This window comes from Bos indicus, chromosome 26, assembly GCF_029378745.1.
Source record: "Bos indicus isolate NIAB-ARS_2022 breed Sahiwal x Tharparkar chromosome 26, NIAB-ARS_B.indTharparkar_mat_pri_1.0, whole genome shotgun sequence".
NCBI classification, from domain to species: Eukaryota; Metazoa; Chordata; class Mammalia; order Artiodactyla; family Bovidae; genus Bos; species Bos indicus.
In genome coordinates this window covers 14171829-14183700 of record NC_091785.1, presented here as the reverse complement: position 1 = coordinate 14183700, position 11872 = coordinate 14171829, and the positions used below count along the sequence as shown (strand labels likewise).

General features: G+C 47.3%; 1 protein-coding gene across 1 annotated transcript; it reads right to left on the bottom strand.

The window, feature by feature from the left end:
* Positions 1 to 3250: 3250 nt before the first annotated feature.
* HHEX (hematopoietically expressed homeobox) lies at positions 3251 to 9129 on the bottom strand. Its single transcript, XM_019953172.2, has 4 exons — positions 8679 to 9129; positions 6345 to 6523; positions 6139 to 6189; positions 3251 to 4345 (listed from the first exon to the last, which is right to left on the bottom strand). Exons 1-4 carry the CDS (start codon positions 9043 to 9045, stop codon positions 4127 to 4129), a joined length of 816 nt encoding a protein of 271 aa, XP_019808731.1. The 5' UTR covers positions 9046 to 9129; the 3' UTR covers positions 3251 to 4126.
* Between the last annotated feature and the right edge of the window lie 2743 nt (positions 9130 to 11872).

Sequence of the window (11872 nt, the reverse complement as noted above, 5' to 3'; positions counted from 1 at the left end):
TGGAGGGGATTCGACTGCCTTACTTCCATTCCTGCTCTTATCCGCTTGGGTAAGATTCCTGAGAAGAGTTCCCCACCGCTACGTCGGAAGGGGTAGACTACATCCGCTCTGTGGAGTTTAGATGTCAGATATTTTGGTAGGTGCGAGGAATTTCCAAAGCGTTTCTCATTTGGATTCAACAACAATATCCACAAAAACATATCAAGGGATAAAAATCAAGTCAGAGAGATTCCAGCTGGAATTTCATGAAACCCAAAGAGATGAAAAGTAAACGTTAGTACAATATCTGGTTGTTTTTACTATAAGATACTGAACTCCTAACTACTTAGAAGCATCCTGAGTGATTGTGTGGTTTTCCAAATTTTGTCCCATGTTGTCAGAATTCACATAAATATCACCTCCAGTCGCAGATTTAGAGGATCGTTGATCATTAGATTAAAAAAAAAAAAATCAAAAGGGTCAGTTTTTGAGTTCCTGCCGCCTTCTACAAGGTAGTATAACTGGAATGGGAATTTTCTAAGTGTGTTCTTTCCCCAGCTAAATGCATTTCCCCCAAGTCTAGATACATTTTCTTAAATCTGTGCCCTGCCCCCATTAACTAAAATGAATATTCACAGCAATGAAACCACACACAAAAAAAGGTTGCCAGTAGTGTTGAAAGAGAATAGGTACTTTCACTATCAGAGATGGTTTCCTCTTTTCCCACAAGATGTCTTATCAGCTTTCACCCTGAGAAAACCATAAAAAGTAAGAAAAAGAAACCTTATGCAACAGTTCTCTAAATAAAATACTACACAGCAAGCTAGTCATCCCTAAAAGTGATGTTGTTTAAAGAGTCAAAGTACATCATCCAGCAAAATCAATATCCTATTAAGTTAGGAAGGGTTCTGAATATCAAAGACTGATGAACTGAATAACTTAAAGTATAAGTACATGACCCAGGGGATTAATCACACACTGTCATGATGAAATTAGGGCAATTCTTCCAATCATTAACGTTTTGCTTACAAAATGTGCTTTTCTGTTTGTCTTTCTGCTAAATGATAACCGTTTTCAAGTTGAATCTCCTGATAAAAAGAGTTAAAAACAAGACAGGAGTTGTGCTGTAAAGGTCATACATGCTGCTTCAACATGAAATAGCCAAAAGACAAACAAATGAAAAATGCCTGGATTGTAGGAAGAATTTGTAAATATTCATTGGCAATCTGCAATGGGACACTTCAGAAAATAGTTAATGCCAACCTGTGTCCTGAGAATACTGTACTTCCTTCATGTAACACACACTGGATTGTTAAAGACATACTTAGATTCAGAATAGGAGCAACCTTCAGAGAACTGGGAATAGCTTTAAATTGGAAAACGGCCTGGTTTCAGGGACTGTCTACTTTAAAATGAGTTTCACTTCTCAATTTTTGTAGTGTCAATCAATACATAAGCCTTTATTTCTCGGCTTGATAGTCATGATAGTTATTCTCAAGAATAAATATTAACCAGAGGTTATCTCCAGGAGCGAAACACACACACACACACACACACACACACACACTGATTTCAGGACTGCTTTAATTCAATATTAGGCCCACAAGCCTCCTGTTCTCCCCAAACTCTGATACAGTCAGTCCTCTTTTCAAATGAGACTGACTATGACCTTTGAAACTTTGATGAAACATGTCAGGCAGGGTCAGGGAGCCTGGAACGTGACTGCTGAGGAGAAAAGACCCTCTGGCTGGCTGGGCTCCAACACTGAGAACTGAGTTGGAAATTGGGAGGGTGGGGAAGGGCTGGTAGAGGTCATGTAGGTCAACTAGACCATCTTCATTCAACAGATGAAGAAACTGAGGCCAAGAACTACATCTCCCACTGAAATCCTTAAGCTTCCAGGCCAATGCACACCCATCTGCTTCAGAACCCAGGACAAATTTTTTCAGGAATTAAAATTTACAGGTAATTCCAAGGGCCTTCCTGCAATCTCAGGAGGCAAGAAGGTGTGACATCCCTAAATGCACTGACTTTTTCACTCTCTTCACCTGAGTGCTCATGTCTGGGGAGCCACAGCCCTGGTCAAGCCAGGCCAGGGGCAGAGTCACTCCTTCACAGGACCTCAGCCCAGAGGCACCCAAGTCCACAAAAACTAGAGACCTCCAAGGAGGATCGGGCTAGAGGAAGAGATTTCTGGCCTCTCCCCTCACAGATCTCTGGTCATCATTTTCCTGGAATGTCTGGAACCTGGTGGCTCAGTTAGGCAAGCAGCTGAACTGGCAATACCTGGGCCAGTGAGAAACCTGCCCACTCTTCTTCTCAGCCCCATACCCACCCTCAGCTCAGCACTTCCTTCCTCCCCAGCTCACAATACCTCTTCCTCAGCCCTGCTCCTTCACCCTCGAAATGCCTCCCATTTTCCCTTTCCCTGCTCCTCAAAGCTGCCAGTCTCCTGCTCCCTCAAGGGCAGGAATTGTCAGGAGGAGGGGAGCAGGAGAAAGGGCGAGGCGGGGATCACGAGTTTCACCTGCTTCTTCTTACAAGAAGTGCCTTAGAACCCCTGACCAGCAGCTTGGACAGCACCTGGGTACTTGTTAGAGGCAAATTCCCTGACCCATCCCCGACCTACTCAAATCAGAAAGTCTGGGGATGGGGTGGGCAACGAGTCCCAACAAGGTCCGCGGGAGATTCTGAAGCTCTCTGAAGAGTGAGAACCGTTGTCTTGGCACACACTACTTTTCCCCCATCCCGCCTACCGGCCAAGGACCCCCAGCCCTCTAAGCGGACCCCCAACCTGGATTCGGCCGCCAAGGGATGACGCATGTTGACTCAGGCAGGTCAAGGACGGCGGCCCCGCCGGCCCCGCGAGCCAAGGTGAATCGATGGTGCTCCGCTGCGGCGGCGGCGCAGCTGCTCTCCCCACCGCCTGGCGCGTCCAGGGCTCGGTCCGCAGCGGGCCTTCCCTGCTGCTCCAGACACACTCACACACACACACACACACACACTCACACTCACACTCACACTCAGCCCCCAGCGAACCCAGATGTGGGAAAGGTCCACATCTACCTTTCAGGTGCTCGCCACCGGTCGCCGCCCAGAACCGCCTTCCCGAGACGCCAGAACCCGAGACACACACCGGCAGACGCGCCAGACGCTCCAGACGCCCCTGCACCCGACCCCGCCCCAGCCCCAGCGCCCAGCCAAGCACCCCAGGCGCTGTAAGATAAGGGGTTGGGTTTGTTCAAACCCAAGAATGAGAGGTTCAACGAGGTCAGTTGTCCCACCAACGTATTTATTTTATAGACAAGTTACCCATTAAAAAAAAAAAAAAACATTTTGGCCATTTTTTTTACAGTGAACAATTATATATACACACATTATAAACATTGTTTAATATAAAACATATCTACAATCTACTTACATTTAATTAACCTGCTACTTCTAGTTCATCTGTGATTAAATTTAGTCACTGATGAGTCAGTTTCTCTGCTTGAACTGGACTGTACTATCCCCTTAACACCTCGGTCAAACAGGTACTGATAGCCCAAAACAAGCATTTAAAGATTATCAACTGTGTATATCTTTCTGACAAAAAGATACATACATCCCCCAGACAAGAACTCAGAGATAGCTCTGGATTTAAGGCAATACAATAAGAATATAATGTATAAGTAAGTAACATTTTCTTTAAAATATTCTAAGGCTGCCTGAATTGTGGGCCCCCTTTCCAAGGCATACCTCTGGATCTGGATGCTCCTTTGCTTTTCCATTCAGTAGGATGTAGAAACCGATTATAGAAAAGTCATTCAAGAAGCTCCTATTAAAATCTTTAAAGTTATAACTTAAAAATTTAACCAAAAAGTTCAAAATTACTTTTTATAAATAGAAAAAACAATTTTTTTTAAAAAAGGGGGTGAATTTAATCAGGGAAGAGTCCCTTATCATACAATCTAAAATCGGTATATAAAACTATTTAAGTCAAAATTAAGGTTTCAATGTGAGTTTGTTATTTAGTCAGTGCACCGAATATTTTAGATTTCCAGAATACCAGAAAATTTATTCTCTCTCTCATACAGTTTTCAGGTTCATCCAAGGAGACTTCCTGTAGCAAATCCCAGTTTTCCGAACACACCAATGTCAGTGGTCATCATCCAGCATTAAAATAGCCTTTATCGCCCTCGATGTCCACTTCCTGATCAGAATCCTCTGAAATCTCTGATTCGAGGTCTTCCTGGGAGACAGGGGAGGGTGAGCACTGAGAGCTCTCCAAAGCACCTGTATTCTGGTCACTAGGCAAGTCTTGCCTCTGGTCGCAAGAATTGTCCAAACTTTCCAGTTCTTCTTTTTTATTGTTTTGGGGGTTCTCCTAAAAGAAGAGGATGAAATGGAGATAGGTCGGATGATGAAATATGGAGAAATGAGAGATATAAATCAAATGTTTTTTCATCTTCCATCATCTTCTTTAATTTTTAATTTATGAAGTGCTTTCAGGTATAATATTTTTATTCAGAAAATACATATTTATGCTTCTTTCTCACTTGGAAGGTAAAGGTCCTGTCATATCAGAGAACAATTATACTCTTCTTGCCAGATAAAAACAACTAACCACAAATATAACTGTAAATGTGTTATGTTAAATGAATACTAAACTCCAGCCCAGACCTATGGTATCAAGGTTCTTAAAAGTTTAGGAAGAAAAAGAAATCAGATCACTACAGATACACACTATCTTTTATTCTTCAAATATTTAAACCTTGCCAACTGACAAAAGTCTTTTAGACATTTAAAAAATATGAATGCTAAATAATGCTTTAAGGATAAAGTTTCAAAATTATTAGACTAAATTGTTTTTTATGCATTTTCTGGACTAAGTTTATAAACATATACACACATACATATGTATAGCAAGTTACATAATCATGGCTAAGAAAAATGCAGAATTGGAAGAATGTTGCCAATTGAAAAGGGAGATAACTATAATTTACTTAAAATCTGGAGGAAATTTCTTGAAAATATTCCCTTATTACACAGAAACGACTATTTTTAAAGTCCCTGATAAACTACCTTTGACCAAGAACTAAATAAGTTAGTAAATTTTTAATCCTGTTTTTGTCTAAAATGCACATAAATACTAAGGAAAACTATGATATACTGCTAAAGTTTTTTTTCCCCTAAAACAAGACTATAGAATAATAGATTTACCAAGCTTACAACTATGTGGTAAGTTACAAGGCTCAGATATTGAGAGGAAACTCGAAATTTTAAAAATTGTGTTAGAATAATGAAATTACGGGAATTAGTGTTTTTTGTAACATTATTGTTTTTCATGAAAAAGTTATATGATTGCTAAATTTGAAAATGCATACTGCTTTCAATGTCCCTATTCATTTCAAAAAATTTTATTTATTATAAACTATATAAACTGGTAAGTGAAAACTTCAGCATTTGTCAGATAACTTTGGAGAAAATATCAGATTAGAACATCAAAAACAAATCTTTAGCTCTAAGTCAACAGAGCTTCTTTAAAAACTGAATTAGCCTTTACTTTTTATCACATATTACGTAACAAGGTCACTGGAAGAAAAGACTGTCAGAAAGTTTAAGCTACTTTTCAAACAGGCTTGGATAGTCTCTTGCTGTTTTTATATTCATTTTAAGAGCTAGAATTAGAAGGAAAATAATTTTTAAACTCTTTGATATTTAATTCTTCTAAAAAACAGTGCAAACAAGACTTAAAGGTGTTTATTTCCTTATATTTACCCTTGAGCTCTGCCTGGTTTTATTATGGCTGTGTAAATAAAAGAAACAATTTTCTCCCAAAGATAACTGCTTAAGTCATTTACTGTCAATTACTTTATCTTTCCTGCGTTAATTAGATAAACAACATATGGGGTTTATAAAACAATTAGCTGGGAGTTTTACTAGCCAGTGTGTGAAAACCCAAGCATAATTGATATAGAAACTGCATTAGGTGCTTTTAGCATTACTGCCGCCTGAACAACTCATCCTGAACTTCAGCAGGACTATTTGCCTTTTTAATCAAGGTGAAGAGGTTAAATAGCCCCTCAAATGACTTTTGCATACAACCTACAACAGGCCCCGCATTGAGATAACATGGTAAAAATATTTATTTCCATAGAAACAGAACCATGTCAATACCTGTTTTAGTCTTCTCCATTTAGCCCGTCGATTCTGAAACCAGGTTTTGACCTACAGAAAAGACAGAAATAAAACTTGCCACAAGTCCAGAATCCCGAGGGACCTGGGGAGGCGGGGAGAAGCTCAGGAGCTTCCGAGTCAAACAGCTGCCGGTGGCCTCACTGTCTCCCTTCTGCCCCGAGACCCCGGCCCGCAGCGCGACTCACCTGCCTCTCGCTAAGCTGCAGCATCTTGGCCAGCCGCTTCCTCTCGGGCGGGGAGAGGTATTTCTGGGTCTCAAACTTCTTCTCCAGCTCGATGGTCTGGTCATTGGAGAACCTCACCTGACCGCCTTTCCTTTTATGCAGAGGTCTCTGCAAGAAAGGGCTCCAGAGCAGGGGTTTGCCTGCGGGCCAGAGCGTCTTGGTTAGAGGCGGCCCTGAAGCAGCCCGGCCCACCCGTAGACCAGCCTGCACTGGGCGAGGGGGTGACAAAGAAGGGGAAGGGAGGCTGCTGGGCACTCAATCAGACACATTCACATATACCCGTTGAGACACGGACCCAACAGGCTCCCACCAGTACACATCACACCCGGAGACACAGGAACATCCAAAGGCATTCACCTACACTGCATATGCACGAAGATCACATTCATATGCCCACAGACCCACACAACCATCACACCCAGAGCCAGATACAATCATTTTGGTTCCCCAAAGAACACTGACTACAGGCTGAGCTTAAAATACCATAACCTCTTTAACCAGTCGCTCTCAGAATGTATACACAACTAACTTTTTTAGCCTATAAGACCTGCAGAGGGGTCCTCTCCCTTGGTGAACCAAACTTTCCAAAGAGCCGTGTGTGCGTTATGTTGGGGGGAGAGGGTCTGTCACACTAGCCAAAGCGTCGCTGCCAGGGGCAGGCGACCCAGCGACCAGGGAAGCCCTCCGGCTCAAGCGATGGGTGTCAGTGGAGCTTCCAATCCTGGCCGGAGGGCGCAGGCCCCCCTCTGATTTCACACCCGGCCGGCGGGGGCGGCCAGTTAAAGCCACCCCGTGGGCTATGGCAACATTTCCGTCAATGTGTTTCCTGTTGGTCTATCTCGAAAAACCCTTTGCTTCCTCCTGCGTAGTCCCGAGGAAACCCAGGGCGCGCTCTGTGAAAACGTTTGCCCCCAGGCTCGCCGGGCCGAGGGTCTCCCTCCGGCCCCAGCAGGCGAACAGAGCCACACCAGGCCTGCAGCATCATACCTTTGAGGATGGAATAAAAACACAATAACTTAAAACACACACACACACACACACACACACTAAAATATAATTCCCCCGAAAGTCTCTAGAGCGATGAGAAAGAAAGGTGGAGAACTGTGCGAGGGGCCACACCATAATAATGATGACACTAAAAAGTCAATTAATTAAAATGTCAGTTATCTCCAGGGTGCCTACCTAAGCTGCCAAGAACACAGAGTAGACATAAAAGCCTGGTGGGCCAAGGCAAGGAGTCGCGTTTTCTGTACCGGAGGCTTCAGAAGCCCGAAGGCCCCAGAAGCCCGGAGGCCCCAAGGGCCACCGGGCGCGGATCACAGGTGGCTCATTTCTTAGGGCGCGCACTGAGGGTATATGTCCCGCAAACTTCGTTCGGCCAACGTGTCCGCGCTGCCCTCCCTACTCCAAAGACGGGTGGGTCAGTCAGTCCGTCTGCCCGTCCGTCTGCAGGTCTGCGCTAAACGCTTTGAAAGCGGGCAATGTTTTTTTGCGAGATTTTGCTTACGTCAGGATTCAGACTGGTGCAAAACAGCCTCAAAAAAAAAAAAAAAAAAAAAGGAAGCAACTGGTTATTTTAGCTGCCATAAAGTCACATCCCACACAGAGGAAATGAACAATATCAGAAAAACGGATCCCGGCTATCAGAAGTCGAGTGTTTCCTGAATTTGTCTGTATTGAGGATGTCGATAAAATAATCAGCAGCGTGCACTACTCCGGGGGAAGGGTCTGCTTCATGCAGCCAGGAAAACACTTAACAGCTTCTGAAACCAGATTTACTCCTATCGAGAACTCAAGATTTCCTGTATGAACGGAAAGGGTCAGGCTCTTTCACTGCACAAGCTTGTTGAACCAGGTCCAGCCCCGTAACCACCCGGGGCCCGACAGCTATCCCTGCCCCTCAGGGGCGGCCCGGGGCACCTTGGCACTGCCTTCCCGGTCCCTCCAGCTAAGGGAGCCTCCCAACCCCCGGAAGACAAGCGCCCCCAAGGCTCCTTCGGCCGCCGGCCCCCGCGGCAGCGCCGGCGGTCTAGCTCTGGCCCGCGCGCCCCGACGCCTGCAAGGTGCAGGAAAACCAATCTGAGTCATGGTGCGGTCAGTCTGGGCCGCGCGCCGCCCGGGCCCGCGCCTCCGGTCCCCCGCGCACGCCCGGCAGCCGCTTTTCAATCGCTTTTGCCACAACTTTCTATTGCCTCCCCCTCCGCCCCCGCCGCCTCCAGGGCGCTGCCACCTGCCGAGTGGCGCCTTCCTCACCGCCGTCCCGGCTCGGCCCCGCCATGACCCCGGCCGCCTTACCCAGGGGGTCGTGGCGGAGCAGGGCGTGCGTGTAGTCGTTCACCGACCGCGGGAAGGGGTACAGAGGGCCCCCGAAGCCGCCGGGTCCGTAGGCGGCGGCCAGCGCGGCGGCGGAGTGGTGCGAGAAGGCGGGGTGGATCGGCGTGGGCTCGTACACCGGGGCCCGGTAGGAGGACACGAGGCTGGTGAAGGAGGAGTTGGGGGACGGCAGCGTGGGCGTGGGGGTGGGCGCGGCGGGCCCGCGACCCAGGATGTCCTCGATGTAGAACGGCGTCGGGTGCGCTGGCTGCAGCAGCGGCGTGGGCGCGTACAGCGGCACCCCCACGGCGCCCGCCGCCGTCGCCGGCCCGGGGTGCGGGTACTGCATGGCTGCGCCGCGCTCCGGCCCCTCGGAGAGCTGCCGGCCCGCGCCGCGGCGCTACATTTATCCGCGCTCCGCGCTCCCGGCGATAGGCTCCGCCGGCCGCGGGGTGGGGCCGCGCTCTCTGGCCCCTTCCTGCCGCCGGGCCCTGCGGCCAATGGCGCGGAGCCCCGGGAGCCGCCTCCCGCCCCCACCCTTGGCCCGCCCCCGCCGGCCGAGCTCTCCGCCCCCGGGACGCGCTCGCTTGCTAGCCGCCTCTGAGCACCCGGCGCCCGGTGTCCAGCCGCCGCCGACGCTCGGGACTCAAAGCACCCTGGCCCGGGACGCCCTCGACGGAAGCCCAGTGCCGCGTCCGTCGAGCGAGGCGCGAGGCCAGCAGCTGCCTGCAAGGCAGACTCAGGCGGCCCTAGCTTCGGCGGGGAGGCATCTCCGCCGAAACTCGAGGGCACTGGTCTAGGCACGGACCCGCGGTGGCGGCAACCGGCCCGAGCAAAGGGCTACTGGACTCGGGCCCCGCAGGCGTGGACGCCACTGGTCGGGCCGCGCCTTCGCCGGCCTGAGAGCACCCTCCCTTGTCGGCGCGCTCCCTGGAGTAACGGTAGCACTGGCTGTGGCCCCGGGCGTCTCCAGAGTGCTCGTAGCGGGAGAGTGCCCTGGGTTCCTGGGGGAGCTCCAGGGAGAGAGAGCCACGGCCCTTCCCTGCGTCCCTGTGGGTAAGATTAGACATCAGGTGCTCCGGACTCAGGCCTCTCTAGCCCGCGTCATTCGGGGGCCCCAGGGACTCAACCACTTCCCCGGGGACGCTGGTAGAAGTCCCTTCGGGCAGGAATCAAGGGAAGGTCGGGGTCCTACGGCGCCTAGCAGGAGCTGTGCAGTCTTCTCTGACCCCATGCGGGCTGCTCCATGTCCCCGGTCCCCAGGTCCTGGGGGATCGCAGCTGCGCGCAGTCCCGCTTTCCCGTTTTGCACGTGTTTTCTATTGAAGCGGCGACGCTACCCGGTGTGGCCTCGGCTCTGTGCAGCTCCACTCGCCTGCGGGGCAAGGGGGCATTTTCTTGATTGACGCCCTCCCGCGGTTGTCACACCTCGCGGTGAGCGGTTTCTGCTAAGGTCCTCCGTCAGTCGTGGAATTGGAAGAAAGAAAAAAAAAAAACAAAACTTCCCGGCTTTTTCTATTAAGAGTTTTTATTTACATCTTGGGATTGTTTTTCCGACTGCAGCGGGACAGCACTAGACAGAGTGGGCTGGGAGCCGGATGGCTTGAGTTCGAGTCTCAGTCCAAACTCTGTGTGTGTGTGTGTGTGTGTGTGTGTGTGTGTATGTGAGCAACTACTGTATGCCAGCAGTGAACAGAACAGATGTGGGTCCAGTCCTCGCAGTGGCAGGAAACAAATTTTAAACAGTGACTTACGTCTGCGCTGGGAGAAGTGCGCGATGACCAGAAACCTTGTAAGAGAGGACATCTCCTCCTTGGGGGAGGAAGATGAATTAAGGAAGGGAAAGGGTTCCCCAAGGAAGTGATGTTTGAAAAATGAGTAGGTGTCAAGGAACCCGGAGAGGAACTAACATTTCCAGTCCATAGAGTATATTATTTGAGTGTTCTCAGTACAGCTTTTCAAGTCACCGTCCCTGAGTTTTTCTTATCTGAAACATTTAGCATTTAGCCTAAAGGTTTCTAATCTTTTGGGATTGGGATCCTAGGCATCTTTCAAAATCTGATGACAGACAAGAACTACAATATGATAAAGTGATAATACAAAGTGATAATATGCTATCACTTCAGTTAAAATGTTGACAGAAGAATATTTATCTGCATCTTTGCTCTATTATAGAAACTATCTCCAGAAGGATACACAAAAACCTAGTAACATTGGCTGTCTATGAAGAGAGAGGTAGGGTTAGAGGGAGAATGTACTGTACGCTTTGTGACAGTCTGGAATTGGAGAATTGAACCGTGTAGATGTATATAAGTAGGTCCTTGAAGGAGTGGCTGATTCTAGGTTGGGGCAGGAAAATACAAGGTGAGCTCCAGGCATCTGGTACCAAAAACCACAGAAAGAAAACAGGAACCAGCTTGAAGGGTCTTCCATTGGCCAAATTTGGGGTCATTTAAGCATCAAAACTATGGATTAAAAGAGTTCATAGTATCACTGCCTATAGTAATACTCAAAGAGAGACCAGAAAGGGATGGTAGATGGTAAAACTGGACGCATGCTAGCTAACAAGTGATAAAAATCAGAAAAGTAATAATTCATTCAAGAATCACTGGACACCAAAACCATCAAGGGAAACATTGTTAAGGATGAGGATTTTCACAAGGTCTCATAGTGTCACCCCAGATTGATCGGATTCTGGATTTTTTTAAGCTATAAAAGACATTTAGGAGGATAATGGGCAAAAACTGAATAGGAACTGTATGTTAGATGACATCATTAGTGTTCACTGTTTTAGATGTGATATTGGTATCACAGGTGAAATATCCTTATTCTGAGAGGTACAAGCTAAGGTACTGGGGTGTGAAGAGTCATGAAACCTGCAAGTTACTTTCAAATTGATACACAAACATGTATACATATATGTATATGTAAAGATGGAGATAAACCAAATTGAAAAATTATTCATTTGTGAATTTAAGTGAAGAGCATACAGATGTTCATTGTGCTAGTTTCAGCTTCTCTGTAAGTTTGACCTTTTTGAATATAAAAACTTTTAAAAAGTATGATTTTTATTTAAAAATGAAAACACTCAAGTCTTTTTAAAAGGTAAAATTATTTAAATTGTTTGTTAAATCTGCATACAAGCTTAGGTAGTGCATACCTCCTGGAAACCATCCG